The sequence below is a fragment of the Ostreococcus lucimarinus genome, chromosome 11 (assembly GCF_000092065.1).
Source record: "Ostreococcus lucimarinus CCE9901 chromosome 11, complete sequence".
Classification (NCBI taxonomy): Eukaryota; Viridiplantae; Chlorophyta; class Mamiellophyceae; order Mamiellales; family Bathycoccaceae; genus Ostreococcus; species Ostreococcus sp. 'lucimarinus'.
Window position 1 is genome coordinate 436,513 of NC_009365.1, and position 24,473 is coordinate 460,985.

The window sequence follows — 24,473 nt, forward strand, 5'->3', positions numbered from 1 at the left end:
AAGGCTCGAGACGAGGGGAAAGATGGGCGACGCGTGGGTTTTGAGACTGACTGAACGACGCTCGACGCGCAGACGGAGGGATGCAAGAATTCGAAGCCGCGAAGTCGGCGATTCTTAAGGTGAAACCCAGCGCGAATGTGATCGCGAATCGCGTGGACGCGTATCCGATCACCGTCAGGGTAAGCGTGGGCGAACGCGAAGTGTGGAGCGGGAGACAACAGCTGTTGTTCCGGAAAAATGGAAGACCGGCGATGAAGGATATCGAGGAAGCGATGCGAAAGCTCGGTTGATGCCGGGATGAGATTCCGCGAGATAGGTGTGAAGGCGGCGCGCGACGGGGCGAAGGTGATGACGAAGGATTCAACAAACTTGCTCTACGAGCGGGGAGAATTCTTTTGATGATGCTCGTTTCTTCGCGCGATACCGCGCTTTGCGTCTGGTTATGATTTTTACTGTACCGGTACTATTGTAAGAGTACTCCGTTAGACCATATTTATTACTCAACGATGAAGCGTTATACCGAGACGCTCGCGCGGTGCCTTCTCGAACGAAAACACGCGCATCGCGGCTACGAAGAATGTGAATAATGCCAAATGTACGACATCGGTATTAAAAAATCGCTCTAACGCGCGCTCGCACTTACACTCCCGTTACCTTGCCCTGAATGGAGTCTTCATCGGGCAAATCCTCGAACAGCTTCATCCAGTTCGGAATCCCAGCTCCAGACTTCCAAATCGTACCGTTCTTCGCCACGCCGAAGAAGACGTCGCGAACCGTTGGATCAAAACCGGACGATTCGATTTGATTGATGATCCAGCGCTTCCAAGCTCCATTGTCCACAGGCATGAGCTTCAGCTTCTTGTCACCGCCGAGCAGCGCAGCCGCCGCACTAGCGGTGAGCTCGGTGGTCTTTGAAGTCTTCGCTTTGCGTCTTCGCTGACCAAACGGCAACTCGTCTCCGGATTCTTCGCCGCTCTCGTCCATGGCCACCGGTAAGATGACAATCTTATTCTTCGTCAACTTTTCCTTGAACCTCTCCAAACTTTCGAGGGTTTTTGTGATATGCTCTTCGCTCCCCGCGACGATGAAGACGCGATACGATCCGCGCAAGCGCGAAAACAACACATTCTTATCGCCGTCGCCGAGCGTCACGCCCAAGCGCCCCAACTCTTCCTCGCGCTCAACTTTCTGAATGATTTTCTCGCGCCCTTGAAGTTCACCGCGCAATAACACCGAGAACGCGAGGAGCCCGACGGTATTGATTCCTAAATTCGTCACCGTCTCGGTCAAATCGGGCGCGCCCTCGCCCCCCTGCACCGCCTTGATCAGACGCGTGCCGATGATGAACAAACCCAAACCCGCCCCCGCGGCTAATCCTCCGAATAAATAAAGCTTGAAGAATCGAAACGGTTCTTGCGCCTCCGCGCGCAAATTCACCATCGTCGACGCGCCTCGACCTCCCTTCACCGCCGCCGCGACTTCTCCGTACTGCGTCGACGCTCGAAACGCGTCCAAATCCGGGTCGCTCGTCAGCACCTTGAACTTCAAATTATGCACGTTCACCGCCGCGATGAGATCGTCCTTCGCCTCGTCGTACATGTTCATCTTGACGTATCCACACGCTCGATTATAACTCGCCGCCCTGGCCTCGTCTTCGTTCGGTTTCATCTCCAGCGCTCGCGTGAACGCCCGCGTCGCCGCCTCGTGTTCGCCCCTCTCGAACAATCGCAGTCCCTCGTTCACCGCCGTCGCCGCGTCCGCGTACGACGCGCGCGTCGTCGTCGACGACGATTCGTCCGACGCGCGCGTTCGAGTCGCCGTTCGCACGCTCCCCGCGCGTCGTCGTCGCCTCGCGCCCGCGTCGTCCATCGTCGTCGTCGTCATCGTCGTCGTCGTCGTCGTCGTCGTCCCGCGCGTCGCGCCGGCGCGTCCCGCGTCGCGCGACGTCGCGCGCGCGCGTCGCCCCGCGCGCGTCGCGACGACCCGCGGCGCGCTCGCGCGGACGCGCGCCGTCGACATCGCGCGATGGGCGACGCGATAAGGCGCGGTGTGACGCCGAGGACGGCGATTTCGTCTTCGTATGGGCAAACAGTGTGATTCCTAAACCCCAGGACGGACGCGACGTCCGGACGCGCCGTCGCCGACCGCGCGCGACGCGCCGCAGGTGGCGACGCGCGCGAACGCGTCGGCGCGAGAAAGCGCGCGATGGCGGCGCGAGCGACGCGCGCGCGACCGGGACGCGCGGTCGAGCGCGCGAGACGCGACGACGCGCGGAAAGGATGGCGAGGCAGAGGACGCGCGCGGGGCGCGACGAGGACGAAGACGACGACGACGACGACGACGACGGAGACGAGCGAGGAAGAGGAAGCGACGTGGACGCGAGCGAAAATCGCGGTGCGACGACGGATCGAGGGCGGGGACGAAGACGTGTACGCGAACGCGCTGGCGAGCGAGGAGGCGACGACGCGGGACGACGACGAGACGCGAGCGACGACGTCGACGTCGAGCGCGACGCACGCGATGGATGTGTTGGCGTTCAGACGTCTGAGCGCGATGATGAATACGTTTGAGAAGAATGTGGAGACGCACGGGATCGCGAGACAGGTGGTGGTGATCACGGCTGGGGCGGATACGCGGGCGTTTCGATTGCCGTTTCCGAGCGGAACGGCGATTTTCGAGTGCGCGGACGGGACGGTGCACACGAAAGCGGCAGCCGTGATGAAGAAAGTTGGGGCGAAACCTTCGAAGGGGTGCTCGCACAGGCGCGTGCCGGTGGATGCGACCGCGACAGACGCGGCTTATGGTGATTTAGAGGAACGTTTGGAACGCGCGGGATACCGCCCAGACGTGCGCTCGTTGTGGTTGGTGCAAGACGTACACGCGTGGGATCACTCGCGGTTGTCGAATTTCATCACCGAAAGTGCGGATTTGATGACAACCGGGAGCGAACTCATCATAGACGCCAGCGCGTTGACGTCGACGGACGACATCATTCGTCGAGAATTTGCGTCAAACGGCGTCATGCCCGAAGTCGTGCGCATCCCCGCCGACGAAGGTCGAGAGCCCATTCGTTTAGTCTTAGGATGCGCCCAGCGAGTGTCGCTGAAGGAGTCGGAGTATTATCGTGAGCAATTGCGCGCCGCCGAGGACGAGGCTGACGAAGACGGCTTTGAGGACTGATCAGCTTTTCACGAGCTTCATTAATGTACAACACGAAATTTGATTACAACTTTGACTTCTTCCCGTCCTTTTCCTTCTTCTCCTTCTTCTCTTTCTTCTCTTTCTTCGCCTTCTTCGCCTTCTTCTCTTTCTTAAATTCATGCGTTTTACGCTTTTTGTCTTTCACCTCAGCCTCTGGCGCGTCTTCGTCCGCTTCGGAATCCTCGAAGACCACTTTTTTGCCTTGCGAGTCGCCGCCGCCTTGCTCCATCCAATCGATCGCCGTGTGATCGCTCGTGGAGTCGAGTGGTGAACTTATAGCTTCAGTTTCGATCAAATCATCTAGCCCTCTCGGATCAGATGCATTTTGAGCGCCGATACCCTTCTCCCGAAGCACTCGAAGCGTCTTTTGCATGTCAAATTCAGCTTCTCGTTGCGCTTTGCGCGCGGGCTGCAGCGCGAGCGGACTGTGCATCTCTTTCGCCTTTTCGCGCGATCCAACCACCATTCGTGATGAACGACTGAGCATTTTTTGCTCAAATATCGGTAGAGCAAAGTCAAATCCAGAGTTTGGGCCGTGCTTTCGTACTCCATCAACCAAGGTGTCGGCAAGAAGGACGGCGTCACTCATGGCTTGATTCGCACCTTGCGCCTTGAATGGAGTCATCGGGTGAGCGGCGTCACCAATCAACGTGACGCGACGCTTTGATTCATCAGTAGGGCGGAGTAATACCGGATCGAGCAATTCCCTGTCGTACACTGGGTAGCCCGACATACAATCCAGCGGCGTGTTGCGAAGCAAATCTGGAACAGGGTCATGCCACTGCGCACAACGCCGAACTATTTCCTCCTTTAGCGTCGTCGCATCTTTCGTGTATTGACGCGCTGTTTCTTCAGAGCATGGAAAAGATAGCTGCCACATAGTCGAAGTAGTCGTGAAGGGCATGGCATACAACCGTGTGGCGCCGTCGACCGTCTCAAAAATACGTCGATGCGCGAGCGGTACGTTCATTATCTTCTCATCCACGATTCCTAGCACGACACACAATCCAACATAGTTCAGACGATCTCCTGGGAGGTCTAAATGACGTCGCACGGTTGAGAATATCCCGTCCGACCCCACGAGTAGAGCTCCATCGAGCTCGGTACCATCCGTGGACGCGACGGAGACTCCATTTTCGCGAGCCACAAAGCTCTTGAGCTTGCTATTCCAGCGAATAGTTCCCGGTTGCACAGCTTCGATGATGCGAGATCGAAGCACTTGACGGGGTATATGAATGAATCGTCCAGAATTTTGCACCTCGCGACGTTCACGCGACTTTGCTCCAAAAGCCTCTCCGAAAAATCCAATAATGTGCCCCTCTGCGTCAAAGGTGTAATGTGACGTCGAAGGAGCATCGTCTTGAGATATGTCAACGCCCATGGCTTGTATAGCGTCTTGGGCTTGCACAGTGAGCCCATATCCTTGAGCGCGCGCGTCAAAGCTTTCATCTGACTCCAACACGATGACATCGAATCCTTTGCTCTGCAATGCCACGGCTGCCGCCGCGCCTCCTATGCCCCCACCAGCGATTATAACTCGTCCACATTTCGAAACGTCGACGGGAGGACCGTATTTTTCATTGTTCGCGCCGTGTCGTTGCTGCTTGAGATGCTTCACCACACTATGCTGTCCAGCCGTCGTAAACGCCCACTCCAAATTGTTCAACTCTTCATCACTGAACTCATCCATGAGTCTCTTCACTGATCGAGCCAGCGCGGTAAACAACGCATCGTTTACTTGTCCGGAGTTTGCAAACGTCCAAGCGACGTTAACCAGATCTTGAGCGTTGAAATTATCCGCTTGGTGCTCGGCCGCGGATGCCAATGCGACAAAGAGAGCCTCGCTGAGTTGGCTTGCTTGGTCAAACGTCCAAACTATGTTGGCGATATTCGGCGCATCTAAATCGTTCAGTCGATGATCCAATATCGATTTTCGCGCTGCAACAAAAAGTTTGGCATCATATCGACCGAGTTTTGCAAACGCCCACGTGGTATTCACGAGGTCTTGGGTGTTGAAATCAGCCAAGCACCGTTCTGACAGGCTCGCCAACGAAGTGAATAACTTTTCGTCGTGATGACACGCCTTCCCGAAAGCCCAGGCGGTATTGGCAATATCCTGAGAATTAAACTCACTCGCATTCGCGGTCATTCTGCGCTCGATAGAACGACCGAACTTGGAAAAAAGTTCGGCGTCCAGATGCCCACATTTGGAAAAAGACCAAACCGTGTTCGTCAAGCCTTGCGCGTTCAAGGCGCTCAGGTGCCGCTCTGCGTGCTTGGCGAGCGTCGTAAACAATTTTGCGTCGTATTGTCCCGCCTTAGCGAACGCGTAGATGAGATTTGAAAAGTCTTGCGCGTTGAAATCATCCAAGCGTTCTTGCGCCTTCTGCGACATTGCGCGAAACAAACCAACGTCGACAAAGCCCGACTTTGCGAACCCCCAAGCCGTGTTCGACAAACCTTGCGTGTTGAACTCCCCCAAACGTCTCTCCACACACCGCGCCAGAGCTTTAAACAGCCTCGCGTCGGCGTGTCCCACCGAGGCGAACGCCCAGCAAGTATTCGTGAGCTCTTGCGAATTAAATCGCTCCGCGTGTCGCTCCGCCATCCTCGCCAACGCGCTAAACAATCGTTCACACTTGTAATCCGCCTTGGCGAACGCCCACGCAATGTTCGCCAACTCTTGCCCTCGATCGATCCCTCCCAAGTGTCGCTCTATCGCCTTCGCGAGCGCGGCGAACAACTCCTCGCTCCCTCCTCCCTTGGCCGCGCCGTGCGCCACGTTCGCCAGCTCCCGTCCCCCCATCTTCGATCGCTCATCCCTCACGAATTCGATCGTGTGCGCGATCAATCGTTCGTGCGCATCATTCATCCCGTCCCCATCGCTCGAGCTCGCCCGTTCACCGTCGCATCGCATCCGTCCGACGCTCGTCCACACCGCCGACAGGTGAATGTGATTCATCCGTCCCGCGCTCTCGTCTCGCAGCGCGTACACCTCGCGCAACGATCGCGCGTTCTTCACGTTCGCCGTCAGCAACGCCGGCGAGGGCGCGTTCCCGCGTCTCGCTCCTCCGCTCCCCCCCGTCGTCGTTCCCATCGTCGTCATCGCGTTCGTTTTCCTCGCCGCCGGCGCCGGCGTCGCGCCCAGTCCGCACGCCGCCCGCGCGTCCGCGCGCGACATCCCTCCGACCTCGAGCGCGCGCGCGCGCGCCTTCGCGCGCTCCTTCTTCCCCATCTTCTTTTTCTTCGCCGTCGCCGTCGTCGTCGCGTCGCCGTCGCCGTCGCCGTCGCCCATCGTCGCCACTGCGCGTCGCGCACTGCGCGTTCGGCGTCATGGCGCCGGGCGTCGAGATGGTGCGCGTCGAGCGCGCCGAGCGCGCGTACGATCGAGAGAAAGCGCTCGGTCGAGACGCCGCGAGCGTGTTCCCGTCGCTCGCGCGCGACGGCGACGGCGCCGCCGACGGAGACGCGCGAAAAGACGACGACGACGCGACGCGCAAAAAGTTTGTCACCGAGAGCGAGCTCGAACGACTTCGCGCGCTCGGCGGGAGCGACGGCGGGGACGCGAGCGGCGCGAGCGACGCGCGAAACGACGACGCGAACGCGGGTAAACCGCTGTATCAAATCCTGGCCGAGCGCCGGGAAGAGAAAGATCGCGAGTTTCAAGAGCAGTGGGCGTCGATGAAGGTTGGGAAGAATAAACCGCTGGACGAGGAGGAGGTGGAATTTTTAGATGAAATCGAGAGCGAACGACGGGCGGCGGAGACGAAGAGGAAGCGCGAGGAAGACGGTGAGTTAGAGGCGTTTAAACGGGCGCAGCGAGGGGACGATCAGGGAGGGATGACGACGACGAAGGGCGACGGAGAGACGGCGACGACGAGCGCGCCGGCGGCGGTGGTGGCGAGGAAGCGACCGTCCGCGGGCGTGCGAGCGAAACCGAAGACGGCGATCGCGAGCGAGACGAAGGAGACGGACGATGCGAGCGAGGGGCTCGGCGGTCTTTTGGGCGATTACGGCTCCGATTCGGACGACGACATCGCGGACTCGTAGTTCGGCGGCGCAAAGGCGGCGCGTCGAATTCGCTTCATGTTATTTTGATGAACCAATCAAGCCTCATTCGCGCGCGCGCGTCGTCGTCAGCGTCGTCGACGTCGCGAAGACATGATCGCATCCTCGCTTGGCGTCGCCCGAACGTCGTTCGAGCCGCGTCAGAGCGCCGCGGAACGACGAATACGACGCGTTTCTGCGCACCAGTCCACAACCCCCGAAGGCGTTCGCGGATGCGTCGTCGTGCGACGCCACCGCGGGCGTTCGAGCTCGCGTTGCGTCGCGCGCGCGGTGCATTACGCATGTGATGACGCCACGCCGTCGTGCGTCGCGCGCGATGCGCACGCGTGCGGACGAAATGGTGCGAGATACGATCCACTCAGGTTGTTGCTTCGGGACGGGACGTCCACGCGCGAGACGACGCGGCGACTGGTGCGATGTGTGCGATGCGGCGCCGCGGGCGAGAGTCGCGAAAAGAATGAGATGGTAGCGTCGAGCTGTGGGAAAGCGGACGAACGCGTGCGAGGGAAGGTGCGGCGAGCGTTGCTCGCGAGCGCGGCGAGCGCGGGCGGGTTCGCGGGACGCGCGGGAGCGTTATCGGGAGACGGCGGTTCTGGAGGCGCGGTGGGCGATGGTGGTGGGGGCGACGACGGTGGTTCGTTCGGTTCAAGTGGAGATAAACCCATATTTGCGTCCAGTGGTCGAAGTGGAGATGGAATTTTGGAGGAAGTGGTGATGCTTGACGTGCACGGCATGCACTGCGGCGGATGCGCGGCGAGCGTGCGGAAAATCTTGGAGGGCGATGACGCCGTGCGAAGCGCGTCGGTGAATTTGGCCAATGAGTCCGCCATGGTACGCATTAATTTAGCGATGGGCAAGCTTGAGGGAGGTGAATTTGAAAATGCCGTGAAGGAGGCGGCAAAGAGTGTCGGCACCAAGTTGGCTGAGCTCGTCACTGCCGCAGGGTTCCCGACGTCTCTGCGCGACGCTGGTGGAGTCGCTGTTGCGGGAGTTACGGGTGCCGAGGCGACGAAACTAAAGAGAGACGAACGTTTGCGACGGATTAAAGAAAGCACGCAGCGCGTGATCGTGGCTTGGGCTCTCGCGAGCGCGTGCTTGTTGGGACACGTTTCACATTTTTTCCACGCGAGCGCGCCGTGGCTCAGAGTCTTGCACAGTAATCCCGTTCACATCACGCTCTCGCTCTTTGCCATGGCAGGACCAGGGCGTCAGATTTTGATTGATGGCTGGCAAAGTTTGCGACGAGGAGGTCCGAATATGAACACGTTGGTATCCCTCGGAGCCATGGCATCTTTTTCGATGAGCACGGCGGCCATGATGCTCCCAGGCTTAGGTTGGCCCACGTTCTTCGAGGAGCCCGTCATGTTACTAGCATTCGTACTTCTTGGGAGAGCAGTCGAGGAACGTGCCAAGCTTCAAGCAACGAGTGATATGTCTGCGCTACTGAATCTAGTGCCAGAGACCGCTCGCTTGGTGTCATCGACTTCCACGGCAAACGGAGATGAGCCATACTATCGTACAGTTCCGACGTCTGTCATCGAAGTAAAGGATAAAATCATCGTTTTACCTGGAGATAGAATTCCCATCGATGGCACGGTAGTGAGTGGATGCAGTACGGTGGATGAAGCCGCCATCACTGGCGAGCCAATCCCTCGGCCGAAAAAAGCCGGCGACACGGTAGCGGCGGGAACAGTGAACTGTGATGGCGTTTTGACGATTGAAGTCGTGTCTTCAGGAGAAGAAACGCAAGTAGCTGGTATCGTTCGCATGGTGGAGTCAGCGCAACAACGCGAAGCGCCAGTGCAGCGACTTGCAGATCAAGTCTCTGGCAAGTTTGTGTACGGTGTGATGGCAGCGAGCGCGGCGACGTTCACGTTTTGGAGCACCGTCGGCACGAAAGTCTTCCCCGGTGTTCTTGCGACAGCTGCTTCGGCAACTAATGCACCAATTTTGATTGCACTTCAAATGACGGCGTCAGTCTTAGTCGTTGCGTGCCCGTGTGCTCTTGGTTTGGCGACGCCGACGGCGGTACTCGTCGGCACGGCGCTCGGCGCCCGCCATGGCCTTCTCATTCGCGGTGGAGACATCTTAGAAAAAGCCAACAATTTAGACACCGTTATTTTCGACAAAACTGGAACGTTGACTATTGGTAAACCAGTATTGACGGAAACGCGCACAAGCGGGGGCTTTAGCGACGCTGAAATCATCGCTCTTGCGGGAGCGGTCGAGCGAAACTGTCGCCACCCGTTGGCGTTAGCCATCACCGAAGCGGCTGATAAGCAAGGAATTCCCCGGCATTCAGTTGATGAAGGAACGTTCAAGCAGGAGCCCGGCGCTGGAGCGAGTGCTGTGGTGAATAAGAAGCTGGTTTCCGTCGGCACAACCTTCTACATTCAAGGCAACAATACCGTGCCGATGGAGCTGATCAATGCCGTGGACAACCCAGGTCGCACGCCGGTGTACGTCGGAATCGATGGCAAAATCGTGGGTGTTTTAGAGATGCAAGACGAAATTCGTAAGGACGCGGCCGAAACCATCAAGCGACTTCATGCGAAGAATATACAAACTATCATGATTTCGGGCGACAGGCTTGAAACGGCCCAAGCAGTAGGCAAACTCGTGGGCATCGATGAAAAGTACGTATACGGGGATGTACGACCCGAGGGAAAAGCTGAACTCGTACAAGACTTTCAGTCGAAGGGCAAATGCGTCGCAATGGTCGGTGATGGTATCAACGACGCCGCAGCTTTGGCACAGGCAGACATCGGCATCGCCATGGCGGGCGGCGTCGGCGCCGCAAGCGAAGTCGCTTCCATCGTCTTGCTCGGCGATAGATTACCGCAAGTCGGCGATGCGATCGACTTGAGCAGAGCAACGTTTAACAAAATTAAGCAGAATCTGTGTTGGGCTTTTGGGTACAACCTGATCGGTATTCCGATAGCCGCTGGCGCTTTATTGCCAGCATATGGATTGTCGCTCACGCCATCCGTGGCGGGCGCCATCATGGGATTTTCATCCCTTGGTGTCATGGGGAACTCTTTACTTTTGAAACTAAAAGGTCGAGAGCTTTCGAAGGCCGAGGAAGATGATTAAGACAAGTAGAACTCTTAGGATACTGTTGTAGCAGCAATCAATTGAAATTATTTCTAAGTTGGTGAGCAAACTCCACTACTTTTGCGCTTGAGCGAAGAACTCCTTTCCGCGATCTTCGATCTCCTTCAAGTATTCCGCCTGCACGCGCTGCGCGTACGATCCGTTCGGAAGATTCAGCACCACACCCTCCATGCGTCGCTGCAGATCCTTCGCGAACGCCGTCTCGTTGTAGCCTTCATTGGAAATTTCGGCAAAGCTTGTCGGCCACGCCTCGGCATTGGAGCGAATCACCTTGTCGAGCGCGGAAGACTTCTCATCCAGCTCGCGCGCGGCGTACAATTGCAACAATCTTTGCAAAATATGCACCATACCATCGAGTCCGTTCTCGTCAGACTTACGAATCCACGCGTAGAGCGTGTTCAACGTGCGCTCATCCACCGTCACCGCTTGGAGCTCATTGCGCATGCGCTCCAACGCGTCGGCTCGCAGAGGCACGTCGAATTCCCCCGAAGACGGGTCCGCGGCCGCCCCGACGACTCTTTGCAAGCTCTCGCTCGCCTCCTCCATCGTGCTCTCGGTCTTCTCAACCATAGCCTCGATGAGTTTCATGCACTTGGTCGCCGTGTCCATGATTTTCGTCTTCGTCGCGCTCTCCGTCGCCGTGTCGCTCCTCGACGCGAATCGCATCCACATCTTTTGATCAAACATCAGCACGTTCTCGACGACAATCTTCCCTAACTCCTCTTCGCTCGCGCTCGCGAGCATGAGATCGATCACGGCGTCCATCGCCGCGAGTTCGCTCACCGCGTTGTCCTTCCCGGCGGCGTGCGCGACGACGAACCGTTTCGTCGTCTTCGTTCGCATCGCGCGCGCCGCGCCCCGTCTCGCGCGCGTCGCCGTCGCCGTCGGCGTCTTCACCGCGCGCGTCGCCATCGTCGTCATCGCGCGTCGCGTCGCGCGGCGCCTTCTGACGTCCGGCGGCGTCGCTTTATCCGCAGCGACGTCGACGCGCGAGGCGCGGCGCGGCGAGCGCACAGCGCGACGCGACGCGACGCGGGCGAGCGAGCGCACAGCGCGCGCGACGGACGGACCCGACGCGCGGCCGTCGACGACGAAGGAAGGCAAGAGACGGAGAGGTCGACGCGCGCGCGAACGACCGCCCATGGCGTCGACGTCGAAATCGCCGCGTGATGATCCCATATGGACGTCCCTGCGCGCCGGCGCGCAGGCGTTGGTGGATAAAGAACCGTTGATGGGTGGGTTCGTGTACGCCACGATCCTGAACCAACCGACGTTCGAGCGCGCGTTGGGGTTCTTGTTGGCTTCTAAAATTGCAAACGCCACGATACTCGCGGGGCAGTGGAACGATTTGATTATGGATGCCATGAACGCGACGAACGAGGGAAAAAATCGAGAATATAACGGACCTGGAACGGGTTCGATCGGGGACGCCGCGCGAGCGGACCTCAAGGCGATCGTCGAACGCGATCCAGCGTGCCCGTCGTACACGCACGCGTTTTGCTTCTTCAAAGGGTTTCAGGGACTGCAGGCGCAACGCGTGGCACACTGGCTTTGGGGACATCAGCGAAAAGTTTTGGCGTGTAAGATGCAAAGCTTGATTTCAGAGGTGTACGGGATGGATCTTCACCCGGCGGCGAGATTCGGGCGAGGGATCATGATCGACCACGGGCACGGAGTCGTCGTCGGCGAGACGGCGGTCGTGGACGACGATTGCACGCTCTTGCACGGGGTGACCTTGGGGGGGACAGGGAAAGTGCGAGGTGATAGACATCCAAAGCTCGGCAAGCGCGTCGTCGTCGGGTCGAACGCAAGCGTACTCGGGAATATTAAAGTTGGGCACGACTGCAAAATTGGCGCGGGCGCCGCCCTCATGCACGACTTACCACCGAGAACAACAGTCGTTGGTCACAAAGGACGCGTGGTGACGAAGAAGCAGATAACATCGAAGCTTTAATCGGCGCTAGTTATTCCTAAATCTATTAGTTCGTAGCCTAACATAACCTATTTTTCATGTAATTGTACATACCACTGACTGCTTTCATTTTGCTCATTTCAAATGATCCGCGTTTGGTTCGGCACTGACGTTCTCCCACGCAAGATTACCTCCCGGGCGCCGCACTGTCCCTTGTAGCCAAAATTCGGCCTTCTCGCTGATTTTCGATCTTGCGCTGAGCGTAGACGCTCCACTCGCTAAAGTTTTCCACGCGTTCACATCGCCAAGCTTGCCGCGCGCTGGTCCTCCAATGGCCCGCTTCAGGCGCACGCAGACGACGCCGGCCAGGGTTTTGGAATCAATGAACTCCGTCATTGGAACCATCTTCGACGAAACGTCCCAAAACGGTAGTTTTGGGATGGCTGGCAACCACTGTGGCACTTCGCTCCTCCAGATGACAGAGAACAGAGCGATGAGACGGTCCACGAGCGATTCGCCCGCAAATGATTCGGCTACCAAATCTTCCTCAGACTCCTCGACGATCGTTTTACCGATAAATGAGTCGAGGACTTCGACAATGAGCTGCAAAAAATCATCTTTGAGTTCATTGGACATGAGCACGTAACCAATCAACGGGATGAGTGTTAGAATCTGCACCCAAATGAGGAGTAGTTTGTGCGAAACGTCTCGCGTCGACAGAGCCAATTCTTTGAGCTGTTGAATCGCACCCTTGACGATTCCTATCGCCGCGTCACGCTTGCGTTTGACGATATTATGTAGTAAACATAGCCGAAATTCGACAAGGCTCTGAGCGATTTCCCATCGACGCGCAGCGTTTGAGTCATCCCAGTAAGCACCTTGAAGTACGCCGTCAACATTCGCATCATCGCAAACTCTGCCACCGACGTACGAAAGGACATCCGTTGTGACGTCGTCGCCTATTCCACCCACGAGTTCGGCAAGTAATCTGACTCGAGAGGGCTTTAGCACTAGCGCACCGACAACAACTCGCGAAAAGACTGAGTGCGCATCTCGCGAACATTTGAATTCATCGTGCACACACTTCAATTCCTCCAGCTTGGAAAGCAAATCAGCGTAGGTGACCGCGTGAAACAATTCAAGCAGTCGCTTTTCCTCGTCTGTAGAGATTTCAAAATGCTTTGACACATCTGCCGTAGAGTGAGGCGGGGTGAGCGCCCTCGATATTGTGGCGTCTGACATTTCATTCGCCGATTCGAGGAGTTGTTTCAGAGTGCGCACCATCGAGTCGTCCAGTTTGGACTCTCGCTCGTCATTGTTTCGCACGATCTGGCTCATGTATTCGCGAAACGCCGCGAGCGATTTCTGCGACGCGCCTGAATCTTTGTGCTCGACGATACCCTCCACCATAATGAAATTCAACAACTGAGAAAGGTCCACGACTTTGCCCCACAGCAACTCAATCAGCAGTTCTGAGATGCACTTGGTGTAATCTTCACGCGCTACTATCATGGTTCTTTCTTTGATCCAGTCAAACACGTATATATTTAATCTAGAAGAAGTTTCCGCGAGTTCGACGAAAAAGATTCGTACCGCTGTGCGACGCTTCATTGCCTCGTCTTCCGAAACATCCATGCACCAATCGCACGAAGTCTTCACCATAGACTTCATCGCAAGCTCTTCACTTTCCTCTCGATCAATGTACTTTCGCGCGATCGTACGCGACGCTACTTGGTCTAGATTACTTTCCAGCAACTTGTGTAACGTCTCAATAAGATTTCGGGCCTTTATGGTGATCAATTCTGGGCTCGCCGCTTGCGCGAGCGATTTCACGCGATTGTCGACGTCGTCGAGCACACTGCACAGTCGTTGTGACAACGGCATTTTCTTTCTCTGAAAGTCACGCCGCAAATTAGTGATGATGTTCAGGCCTCCGTCCCGCGGTGCGGCGACGAACGCATCCATATTCGCGGCGGCGACGGAGGCCACGACATCACTTAAGCTTATCACGAGATACTTGTCCGACTGTCCCCTCTCTTTCAAAATCTCCTGTAAACACCACGAGACTCTGTCCACCAGACCAACTGAATCTGCGTGCGACTTTGAAGCCTGAGGCACGAGCGTGCGTAAAGCTGGGCTCAGCGCCCGAGCAAAATCATGAGCGCTTCCAGTTCTCTGCCGCTTTTGTTCATTCATAAATCGCAGAAACTCGTGCAAGTACTTTTGCTGATCCACCAAGTCTTCCTCGACTGAATAGTTCGCTAACGCTAGGACGTACTTTAATTCCGTCTCGACACCTTCGCCACTTTGTGCCACCATTTCCTCGTCGCGCAATACATCGAAGATGTGCGCGAGTAAGTCCTCCGTCCACGCGCGTCGACACGCGTCAAAATCTCGTTTACACTGCGATAGATAGTTCACCTTCACCATCCACATCGCGCGATGAATCGGAACGTTGTACCCATGCAAGGTTTCAAACAAATTTCGCTTCCGCACGCCGTGTGGCACGCGTCGCTCGAGCGCGTGCAATCCGACGTCGCTCGCCAAATCCCGAAAAAACGCCGCCGACTCCTCCGCGCGCGCGTGCACCAACTCGGGCGCGCTCCACGTCTTCAACGCCTCCCCGCGTAACTCCACGTCGTAACTCCCATCATCTCTCCGTCCTCGTTTCGGCACTCTGCGCGTTTCCTTCGCCCCCTCGTTCGCATTCGCTCGTATCGCTTTCAGCGTCTCGCTCGTCGCCATTCGCGTCAACATCTCTTGCAGCGCTCGCGGCGACATAAACGTCCCGTCATCGAACGTCGTCTTCCCATCGATCGTCTTCACCGTCCGCGCGATTCGCCACTCGCGATGCTTTTCTTCGTCGTACCCTCGTCTCACCAGCTCTCGCGTCAGTTTTTCGCTCGGAAATCGCGTCCCGTCTCGCGCCTCCGCGCGCGTCCTCGGCGGCGGTTCGACGTGCGCGCGCACGGGTCGACCGAGCGCGATCGCGGGTCGCGACGACGACGACGCGCGCGCGCGCGTCGTCGTCGTTTCGCGCGGTTTCGTCATGTCCTCACGCGCGCATCGAGGGTCGTCGACAAAGTGACGACCGGGACGCATCGCGACATCCCGATGGATCCATCGGGACGCCACGTCCAGCGGGACATCGCGACGACCATGGGGCGCGTCGCGCGAGGCGCGCGAGGCGCGGTGGCGGCGATCGTCGCCCTGGCGATCGAACTCGCGCGAAGGCGAAGGTCGAAACGGGCGACGACGACGACGACGACGATGGAAAAGACGACCGAGGCGGACGAGCTCGGGGCGTTCGTCGAGGCTGCGGAAGATTTGAGCGAAAGGCTGACGACGACGACGACGACGACGACGACGACGACGACGCATCGACCGTTGAAGAACGTGAAGTTTGTGGTGAAAGATATATTTGATATCGAGGGACGACGATGCGGGTTCGGGTCGCCGGCGTTTAAGCGGACGGGAGGGAAAGGCGGGACGGCGGGCGCGAAGCGACACGCGCGGTGCGTGCGAACGCTCCTGGAGGCGGGAGCGAGCGCGGTGGGGATGACGACCATGGATGAGCTGGCGTACGCGATTAATGGGGAGAACGCACACTATGGAACGCCTATAAACCCGCGAGCGCGAGCGTTAGTGCCGGGAGGGTCGTCCTCGGGATCGGCGGTGGCGTGCGCGGCGGCGCTTCGAGGATGCGAATTCGCGCTCGGGACGGATACCGGGGGATCGGTGCGAGTGCCGGCGTCGTATTGTGGGGTTTACGGGATACGCACGAGTCATGGATCAGTATCTATGCGTGGTGTGCAAGCTTTGGCTCCGAGTTTTGACACCGTGGGGTGGTTTGCGCGATCAATAGATGTCTTGCAGCGCGTGGGAGACGTGTTGTTGCCAGAGCCCGACAAGCACGCGCCGACGGAACCGAGCCGCTGGCTTTTGCTGGAAGACGCTGTGAGTGCGAAACGCTCTACACCACACTCGCAGTGTGCTGCGGTTGCCGCGGTGACGGCGCTCCACGAGATTGCGCCGGCGGATTTCAAGCGAATGAATCTCACAGAGCACTTGCTCGTCGGTTGCCCAAAGTTCCGGTCGCTCGTAAACGGTCGCGAAGACTACGGCTTGGACTGCCTCAGAGAGATGGTTCGCGTGCTCATGGGGGCGGAAATCTGGGAAAATCTGGGAAAATGGTACACTGAGGAAAAGCCAAAGCTCGGTGCCGCGGTCAAGGCGAGGATGGAAGCCGCGTCAAAGCTCGACGCGGACGAAGTCGAACGCCTCAAGGAAGTGCGAGAGGAAGTGCGAGAAGAAGTGGATCGCATATTAGACGGTGGCGCCATATTCATACTTCCCACGACGCCTGGCAAGGCCCCTAAACGTGGTCAAAGCGATCAGGCGACCGAATCTTGGCGAAGAAAGTGTTTTGAGCTGCTGTGCATCGCGAGCCTGTGCGGTTTGCCGCAGGTGTCGATACCTCTCGAGGCTCCAAACATCGAAGGTCCGCAAGGGCTGTCACTAATCGCTGGATACCAAATGGACAAAATGTTGATCGGAGCCGCTCGTCAAATCGTTCCTGCGCTCGTCGAGGCGTATCCAGATATCCTAGAAGCTGAGTTAGAGCGCCTGAATCCACCCGAGGCTCCTGGCGAATCCGAAAAGACCAAAGGAAATGAAGCCCTGAAGCAGGGCAAGTATCAAGACGCGATCGAATATTACTCGGTGGCGATTGGAAAGAATCCTAAGAGCAAGATTTTCGTAGCAAACAGAGCCATGGCGCACCTAAAGCTTGGGAACTACCAGCTCGCCGAAGATGACTGCACTGAAGCCATCAAGCTTGATGCGCGGTACGTGAAGGCGTACCTTCGCCGGGCGGCGGCGAGGTCGGTGGCGGGGAACTATCTCGAAGCATTGATGGATTACGAAGAAGCGTTACGCTTCGAGCCTAACAACTCGGACGCGAAGAGAGAAGTGTATAGAATGAAAAAAATCATAGGAATGGCCGATCCAGGCATGGACGTTGGCGATATGTAGAGCTCGATACAGTCAGTTGCAATTAATAAGTGAACTAATTCGTCGAACGTCTTGAGAACGTTTTACTCGCTAATTCTGACAACCACGACTTCTTGATCGACGAAACGTCGCGCGCGTACATTTTATTCGTCCTAACTAACTCGTTGAAAAGAATCTGCGCCGCAAGAAAAATTGTCAGCGTGAAATAATTAATTGTAAGGAAATAATTACTCACCGTCTCTGGAGGCGATTGAAACATCACCGAGCTCGGGTGAATCGTTAGCTTCTGGCCCGTTGTAAAGACTTTGAACGATCCATCCATTTCCTTCGAAGCCGTATTCATGAAAAAGCCCGATACCAGCGATCGTAGCACGAGCGTGAAGTCGTCTTCACATGAAGTCAAATTAATTCCCTGCGACATTGCTGCTCGTGTCAATTGCTCGTTGATCTTGACCGCTTTTGTCATCGCTCGATGGTTAATCTGGTGCTCTCTGCACCAATCGCGACTTCGCTTCGGACTGCAGGCCGAAAATTCGTTGAACACGCGCAGCAACGTCAAATGATCGCCCTCCTGAAATAATTGTGTAAGAAAATATTAAATTATTTTTTCTTGGTCGACTCACCTTTCGCTTCAATTTGTGTCTTGCGACATTCTTTTGCCCGTCTGCCTCCCTGGAAAACTGAAACACGCTATCTGTTGACAGCATGGACAAAACAGCGAGTGTTTCGATAGCGCACCCTTCGATTTCAGCGGCAATTACGCATCGTGCAGCCATGGGCTCGAGGGGAAACCTCGCCATTTTTTTTCCGACGTCGTTAAGCTTTCCATCGTCGTCTAAAGCGTCCAGCGAGTACAATAATTCAAGTGATCGTAATAACGCCTCTTTAGGCGGCGGATCGATGAAAGGAAACGACAAAATGTCGTCAACTTGCATTGCCTGCGAAATAAATAAATAATTCAGTTAATTTTTAATTGTCTCAGGAAAGCGCTCGATTCGGGCGCGACAGATCCTTACCTTTAGCTGAAGAACTACTCCACTTAAATTTGTACGCAGCAGTTCCGGTTTAACGTATTTTTCCAGGCTCGGCATGATTTCTTCGGTGTAGAGTCGAAAGCACTTACCAGGCGCTTCGCGCCCGGCTCTACCGGCGCGCTGTTGCGCCTGACTCTGCGCAATCGGGGTGACCAGGAGCTCGTCCACGCCGCTTCTTGGATGATGCGTTCGTAGTTTACTCAGTCCTGAATCCACAACGTACCGAATCCCATTGATCGTCAACGATGTTTCGGCGATATTCGTCGCCAAGACGACTTTGCGCGTTCCCAGAGGCGTCGGCTCGAAGACCTTCATCTGCTCCTCCGGGGGCAGCGCAGCGAACAAGAGTACCACGTTGAGTTTCAGCACGTTTGAGGGAAGTTCAGACGCTTTCTCTCGCAACATCCTTCCCAACGACTCGATCTCCTCTTGACCAGTTAAGAATACTAAGACATCTCCCGCCGCCTCTTCCTCGTTCACTTGAAGCACCGTCCACATCGCGGCGTCCAAGTAGTCCTCCTCCGGCTCCTCTGTGTAGAACATTTCGACGGGAAACGTGCGGCCACGGGAGTAGATTACGGGCGCACCATCGAAGAATTTACTAAAACTCGACGCTTCAAGCGTAGCAGACATGACGATGACGCGTAACGGTGGCAACGCGCGTCCGTACTGGTCCTCGCCGAGCGATTCGCGTCGACGACGTTGCACGCCTTTGATCGTGCCCAACAGGAAATCGGTCTGCAACGTGCGTTCGTGCGCTTCATCAATCATGATAACACCGTACTTTGACAGTAAAGGATCTCCGACCGCCTCTCGCAGGAGCATACCGTCGGTGAGAAACTTTATGCGCGTCTCTTCGCTCGAGACATCTTCGAATCGAATGGCGTACCCCACGAGCGTGCCGTGCGCCGTACCGGTTTCATCGGCCACGCGACGCGACACGGACACTGCCGCCACCCGTCTCGGCTGTGTGACGCCTATCATCAACCCATTCGTCAGCGTCATGTCTTCGTACACGTATTGCGGAATTTGCGTCGTCTTCCCGCTTCCGGTTTCGCCGATGATGATGACGGTTTCGCTCTTCCTAATCTCCTCCATCAATCGATCCTTCGCGCGATATATCGGCAGTGACTTTCGCACTCGGTCGATTTCTTCTCTCTTCGCTCCCGTGGGTGCCCCGTTCGCCTTCCGCGCGTCGGACGTCGACGCGTCTCCGCCCCCGCGTTCGCGTCCCTCGCGAAGCGTCTCCATGGCGTCACCCGCGCGTCTCGTCCAGCGCCTCGATCGCCGCCTTGACGTTCGCCGTCGCGCGTTTCTTATCGCTCAGAAAATACAAATCCCCACGTTTTTCGTACACCTGCTTTGTCGCGCGAGCCCGGTCGTCGTCGTCGTCGTCGTCGTCAGTCTCGCTCGTCGTCGTTCTCGGCGGTTGGTCCGTCGTCTCTTCACCGTCGCCGTCGGGTCGCACGCACCGCGCGCGCGGACGCTCGCGTCGACTTCGGCAGGCTTTGTAATTCGCTCAGCGCCACCTCGAGGGCGTCTCTCGATTCCGTCGTCGTCGTCGTCGCTCGCGCGCGTTCGCTCGCCATGCGCTCGAGCCGCCGACGGGCGGACGCCTTGTGCGGCGACGGGCGACGGGCGAAGGGCGCGATCGATCGGTCTCGCGTCGCAACGCGGCGCGACGCGAAGGGATGTGGACGATTCGTCGCCGACTGAGAACGACGCGCATCGCGTCGCTGACGCGCGACGCGCTCGCGCGCGCGCTCGCGACCGCGCCCGCGGGCGACGACGCGCGCGGCGTCGTCCTGCGATGCGCGCTGAGGGTTGACGGTGGGACGGCGTCGTCGACGCGCGCGAGGCGCGAGGGACGCGTGCCGGGCGTCGTGTTCGCGCCGGGAAGCGAACGAGGGACGATGATCACGGTGTGCGAGCGAGAGATGAACGCGGCGGTGCGCAAACACACGCTGGCGGGGGTGGCGTGCGAGGTGTTCGACCTGGAGGTGCAGACGACGACGGCGACGGGCGAGGAGAGCGGGGAGACGAGACGAGTGCGAGCGTTGGCGAAGCAAGTGCAGATGCACGCGTATAATCAAATGGTAGATAACGTGTGTTTCTTAGAGGTGAAACCGGAGACGGAGGTCAAGGTGCGCGTGCCCGTGGCGACGCAAGGCGAAGACGTCAGTCCGGGGGTGAAGCGAGGCGGGTTCGTGCAGATTATGCGACAGACGGTTCCCGTGAGATGCAGGAGCGATTCCATCCCGAAACGATTTTTGATGGACGTCTCCACGCTCGATGCGGGCAAGGTCATCAAGATTGGCGATGTGACCGTGCCAGAGGGGGTGAAACTTTTAGACGCCGACTTGAATCTTCCTTTGGTTCGAATCGGCGGCAGAGTCAAGAGCGCGGAGTAGATGAAGACGAGCAGAATTAGCGATAGCGTAGCAAATTTCAATACATGTATCGTGTTGGTACAAATGTTCGTCGAAAAAGTCAATCAATCAGTTTTGTCTATGTTTCTAGCGCCGAGCAAACCTTTAGCCATTTCCGAAACCAACGTATCCGTGAACTTGCGCAACACGGCAGTGGTGTCGATGAGTCGAGCTTTGTATAGGGCAAAGTCGTTTTCCAGACTCTCTTGCTTTTCGGGTGCGTACTGGTATTTCCCATCTTGAAGTTCATCAGTTAGCGTCGACGGCGGCGACACGTTTTGTTTCTGTTCATCATCTTCCGGCTCTGGCGGAAGGAATGGTTTGATGTCTGATTCAATCATGCGAGACAGGAGCTCGAGACAACGCTCCATGTCACCTTGAATGTACTCAAAGAACTCTTTCTTGCTCTGATCGTCGGCAAATTCGTAATACGCGTACGCGTAAGTCCATTTCAAAATTTTCCTGCACTCGGTCACTTGCCTGAGCGCATCCATGATGAAAACAACTTGTTGCTTGGACGTACGCTGTAAATCGATCAATATGTCAAGCACGCTGTCTTTGAATCTCTCGACGTCTTGTTCGGCTTTTTTACTCGCATCCTCGTGCGCTCTATAGCGTTCATAGTAGAACACGTAGCGCTCGAGAGAATCTCTGGCTCGTTTCCGCCTGTTTTCGTCGCCGGTTTTGTCTCCACTGTATTTGTTGCAGCGTCTGGCGCAGGCGTACGGCCCGGAATCCCAAGGTCCGAGACAAAGCCAGCAAAACGAGCAATGGCACTGTGAGCAGTGCATGTGCATACATCCTCCATTCTTCAAGATCGGTCGATGACACTTCGGACATCCCTTCGTGTTAGCTAGCATCCACTCCGAGTTCACACCGTCGGAGTTGATTTTGTCCATCCACTTCTTCGCGACTTCACAATCATTCACAGGCACGTGGGGCTCACTCTGGCACGAAAAGCAGAATTCGGCACCACAGTTGCATTTCACACTCACGGGATTGGTCGGCAGTTGCTCGACGGCGATGGCACATTCGCAATCGACGCCAATGCAAGGGCGCAACTTGGCGTTGTTTTCCAAAAACGACCGCCGCAAGAATGTATCAAACTTCGTTTCATCTTCATCACTAAGAAACTTTCGAATCATGGACTCGGGGACTTTGGCAGGACACATAGGACACCGCGTGTTGACCACGGAAAGCCCATCATTCACCTTGCTCGTCACCCATCCCGACCAACACTCGTCGCAAAATTCATGCGCGCACCCGACCGTCGTCAAAGCATCCCCTGGAAAGTCCTCGAAGCAAATCCCGCACCCTCGCGTTCCACCCGACGACATCGCTGCTTCGCTATTTTCGCGTCTCGTCTTTGCATCGATCAACCCCGACGTCTCGCGCACCTTTCTCGTGTCCTCGAACCACGCCGTCGCGGCGGCTTCGAAATCGTACGAGAAGTGACTCAACAAGGCCTCCGCCTCCTCTGTGCGCACGTCCAGGAGCGCTTTTGCCCGCTCGATCATCGTCGATCGCACGTCTAATTGCTTCGTCGCCTCGATGCACACAATCGTGGTCTCATTCGCCGGCTCTACGGGTTGCGACAGCGCGGCGAACGCGTCGTCCGATGCGCCCAAGATGGGCGTGCCGTCGTCGGAATCGTCGCACCACGCGCAATCGTCGTCGGAATCGCCCGCACCGAAACTATCGTCGGCGTGAAGGGTCATTTCTTACGCGCCGTGTCGGTGCGCACGCGAGCGCGCGTCACGGACGCGCGCCGCGATGTGATGCGATGGTGCTCCGACAGTTGACAAGACGCGCGCGCGGTGAGAGCGGTTTTTAATGGTCTCCATGTTTGATATTTCAGAGCTAACCTCCTATTCGCGCACCGAGAATTAATGTTTACGAGTCTAGAAAGACGGAACGCTCACGCGACCGGCGATGCGATCGAGATCCCGTTGACCGGACGGAGTGATGCGGCGACCACCCTTCGCATCCTTCTCGACGACACCGATGGATTCGAGCTGCTTGAGCACAGCGCGCGCGACGCTACCGGAACCGATTTGGTGGTGGTGACGACGAACGCCCTTGTTACCCGCACCGCAGTACGACTTGCGCAACGCACCCACACCCATGTTACCCTTCGTGTAGAGCTTGCGAGCGACCGAGGCAGCGCGAATGTAAAACCAATCCGGGTCGTACGGCGCGAGCTCCTTGTACGTCGCAGTCTTCACGGTGTCGACCCACTGCGGAACCTCCATCTGTTACGAGCGAACGAAATCATAGCCACGGTCAGTGTCAAATCACGATGGCGCTCTCGCCTCGGCCCCGACGCGCGCGCGCTCGCGAGGGTTGGCCTCTGAGCCACCGTCGGTCGATCGCGACGTCTCGGTCGCCTGCGTCGCGCGACGTCGCGCACGCGCGCCGACGAACGCGCACGCGATCGCATAAATGCGATCGCGCGCATCTCTCGTCGACGTCGCACGACGGCACGCGCGCCGTCGCCCTCACAGCGCCGGCCCCCGACGCGCGCGGTGAAGCCCTAGCGCTCGACTCGACGCCCACGTCGCGCGCCTTCGTCGACGCCCAAACGCCCGCGCGTCGTCTCGCGCGACGACGATCGATGCGCACGAATACGTTCGCATTCGTCACCGCCGACGTCGTCGCGTTCGATCGTCCATCGCCGCGCCGTTCGCGCGCGCGCGTCGTCGCTCGATCGCGCCGCGATGCGCGAGCGTCGTCGTGCGTTCGATTCTTCGCGTACCTTGCCGGTGGATCGGAAGTATTGCGCCAGAGCGATGACGAACTCCTGCGCGGGGACGTCCTTGACCGTTCTCGGGGCGTTCTTGGTGGCCATCTTTCTCTCGTCCGCGGCTCGAAAAGACGGATCGCGCGCGTCGAGCATCGAACACATCACAATCGATCATTAGGGTTTTCACGCCCCATCCCGTCGGGCCGACGCGCGCGCATCGAGACGCGCGAGCCGTCTTTATCGAGCGCGCAACGTAGCCTAGCGAGCGTCGAGCGATGGCGAAGTCTACCAACCACACCGCGCACAACCAATCGTACAAGAACCACCGCAACGGTACGCACGACGCGCGACAAAGGCGCGGTTGCGAGGACACGGGACGACGCGCGCGAGGGCGACTTTGGGGAGACGTCGACGACGCGTGACGGCGCGGCGAGGGCGTCGAGCGCGATCGACGGCGAACGAAACGGACGATTGAAATGCTTGACGTCGATCGATGGGGGACGAACGGGCAAACGGCGAGAAGGACGGCGCGAACGGCGAACGAATCGAACGCCGCAAGACCCAGAACCAAACCCACCAAAACCGCGGCGCGAGAGACTGACTGAGTTGATTTTGCGCGCATCAGGTATCAAGAAGCCGAAGCGCGTTGGGAAGCCGTCCACGAAGGGGGTACGTATCGCCTTGCTTCGTCGTTCGCGCATCACGGTTCGAAACGCGCTCGCATCGACCCGCCCCGCGCAACCGATCGCTGACCATTTACGTCTCTTCCGCCTCGCAGATGGATCCGAAGTTCCTCAAGAACCAAAAGTTCGCCAAGAGAGGTAGCTTGAAGGCGGCCGGCAAGAAGTAACGGGGGCGTGTAGAGAGTCACTAGAGTCTGAAAGGTGTATAGCACGGAGGAGGACGTTGCGATGGTTGGCTAGAAGTTGTAGTGAGTGCGCAGACAACTTTAACCGCGT

General features: G+C 57.5%; 15 protein-coding genes across 15 annotated transcripts; 8 read left to right on the forward strand and 7 right to left on the reverse strand.

The window, feature by feature from the left end:
• Positions 1-80: 80 nt before the first annotated feature.
• Positions 81-290, forward strand: OSTLU_26558 (predicted protein; the record flags this gene model as incomplete). The annotated part of the gene is made up of 1 exon (XM_001420305.1): positions 81-290. One exon carries the CDS (start codon positions 81-83, stop codon positions 288-290), a length of 210 nt encoding a protein of 69 aa, XP_001420342.1.
• A 349-nt stretch (positions 291-639) lies between these two features.
• On the reverse strand, positions 640-1,827 carry OSTLU_88641 (predicted protein; the record flags this gene model as incomplete). The annotated part of the gene is made up of 1 exon (XM_001420471.1): positions 640-1,827. A coding segment is annotated over one exon (1,188 nt), but the record flags the coding sequence as incomplete, so codon positions are not given.
• Positions 1,828-2,520: 693 nt separating this feature from the next.
• OSTLU_26560 (predicted protein) lies at positions 2,521-3,180 on the forward strand (the record flags this gene model as incomplete). The annotated part of the gene is made up of 1 exon (XM_001420306.1): positions 2,521-3,180. The coding sequence occupies one exon, from the start codon at positions 2,521-2,523 to the stop codon at positions 3,178-3,180; it is 660 nt and encodes a 219-aa protein (XP_001420343.1).
• A 43-nt stretch (positions 3,181-3,223) lies between these two features.
• OSTLU_88642 (predicted protein) lies at positions 3,224-6,436 on the reverse strand (the record flags this gene model as incomplete). Its single annotated transcript, XM_001420472.1, has 1 exon — positions 3,224-6,436. One exon carries the CDS (start codon positions 6,434-6,436, stop codon positions 3,224-3,226), a length of 3,213 nt encoding a protein of 1,070 aa, XP_001420509.1.
• Positions 6,437-6,534: 98 nt separating this feature from the next.
• Positions 6,535-7,251, forward strand: OSTLU_26562 (predicted protein; the record flags this gene model as incomplete). Its single annotated transcript, XM_001420307.1, has 1 exon — positions 6,535-7,251. One exon carries the CDS (start codon positions 6,535-6,537, stop codon positions 7,249-7,251), a length of 717 nt encoding a protein of 238 aa, XP_001420344.1.
• A 732-nt stretch (positions 7,252-7,983) lies between these two features.
• HMA3 (P-ATPase family transporter: copper ion; heavy metal transporting P-type ATPase-like protein) lies at positions 7,984-10,362 on the forward strand (the record flags this gene model as incomplete). The annotated part of the gene is made up of 2 exons (XM_001420308.1): positions 7,984-8,100; positions 8,188-10,362. 2 exons carry the CDS (start codon positions 7,984-7,986, stop codon positions 10,360-10,362), a joined length of 2,292 nt encoding a protein of 763 aa, XP_001420345.1.
• Positions 10,363-10,437: 75 nt separating this feature from the next.
• OSTLU_26564 (predicted protein) lies at positions 10,438-11,226 on the reverse strand (the record flags this gene model as incomplete). Its single annotated transcript, XM_001420473.1, has 1 exon — positions 10,438-11,226. The coding sequence occupies one exon, from the start codon at positions 11,224-11,226 to the stop codon at positions 10,438-10,440; it is 789 nt and encodes a 262-aa protein (XP_001420510.1).
• Positions 11,227-11,524: 298 nt separating this feature from the next.
• OSTLU_44289 (predicted protein) lies at positions 11,525-12,337 on the forward strand (the record flags this gene model as incomplete). Its single annotated transcript, XM_001420309.1, has 1 exon — positions 11,525-12,337. The coding sequence occupies one exon, from the start codon at positions 11,525-11,527 to the stop codon at positions 12,335-12,337; it is 813 nt and encodes a 270-aa protein (XP_001420346.1).
• Positions 12,338-12,430: 93 nt separating this feature from the next.
• OSTLU_17395 (predicted protein) lies at positions 12,431-15,397 on the reverse strand (the record flags this gene model as incomplete). The annotated part of the gene is made up of 1 exon (XM_001420474.1): positions 12,431-15,397. One exon carries the CDS (start codon positions 15,395-15,397, stop codon positions 12,431-12,433), a length of 2,967 nt encoding a protein of 988 aa, XP_001420511.1.
• A 168-nt stretch (positions 15,398-15,565) lies between these two features.
• OSTLU_17396 (predicted protein) lies at positions 15,566-17,329 on the forward strand (the record flags this gene model as incomplete). Its single annotated transcript, XM_001420310.1, has 2 exons — positions 15,566-16,252; positions 16,286-17,329. 2 exons carry the CDS (start codon positions 15,566-15,568, stop codon positions 17,327-17,329), a joined length of 1,731 nt encoding a protein of 576 aa, XP_001420347.1.
• Positions 17,330-17,363: 34 nt separating this feature from the next.
• OSTLU_43956 (predicted protein) lies at positions 17,364-19,593 on the reverse strand (the record flags this gene model as incomplete). Its single annotated transcript, XM_001420475.1, has 4 exons — positions 17,364-17,483; positions 17,544-17,879; positions 17,932-18,246; positions 18,325-19,593. The coding sequence occupies 4 exons, from the start codon at positions 19,591-19,593 to the stop codon at positions 17,364-17,366; spliced, it is 2,040 nt and encodes a 679-aa protein (XP_001420512.1).
• A 440-nt stretch (positions 19,594-20,033) lies between these two features.
• Positions 20,034-20,753, forward strand: OSTLU_93468 (predicted protein; the record flags this gene model as incomplete). The annotated part of the gene is made up of 1 exon (XM_001420311.1): positions 20,034-20,753. One exon carries the CDS (start codon positions 20,034-20,036, stop codon positions 20,751-20,753), a length of 720 nt encoding a protein of 239 aa, XP_001420348.1.
• An 83-nt stretch (positions 20,754-20,836) lies between these two features.
• Positions 20,837-22,288, reverse strand: OSTLU_44173 (predicted protein; the record flags this gene model as incomplete). Its single annotated transcript, XM_001420476.1, has 1 exon — positions 20,837-22,288. The coding sequence occupies one exon, from the start codon at positions 22,286-22,288 to the stop codon at positions 20,837-20,839; it is 1,452 nt and encodes a 483-aa protein (XP_001420513.1).
• Positions 22,289-22,672: 384 nt separating this feature from the next.
• RPS19 (Ribosomal protein S19, component of cytosolic 80S ribosome and 40S small subunit) lies at positions 22,673-23,619 on the reverse strand (the record flags this gene model as incomplete). The annotated part of the gene is made up of 2 exons (XM_001420477.1): positions 22,673-23,023; positions 23,527-23,619. The coding sequence occupies 2 exons, from the start codon at positions 23,617-23,619 to the stop codon at positions 22,673-22,675; spliced, it is 444 nt and encodes a 147-aa protein (XP_001420514.1).
• Positions 23,620-23,789: 170 nt separating this feature from the next.
• RPL29 (Ribosomal protein L29, component of cytosolic 80S ribosome and 60S large subunit) lies at positions 23,790-24,364 on the forward strand (the record flags this gene model as incomplete). The annotated part of the gene is made up of 3 exons (XM_001420312.1): positions 23,790-23,847; positions 24,140-24,183; positions 24,293-24,364. 3 exons carry the CDS (start codon positions 23,790-23,792, stop codon positions 24,362-24,364), a joined length of 174 nt encoding a protein of 57 aa, XP_001420349.1.
• Positions 24,365-24,473: the final 109 nt, after the last annotated feature.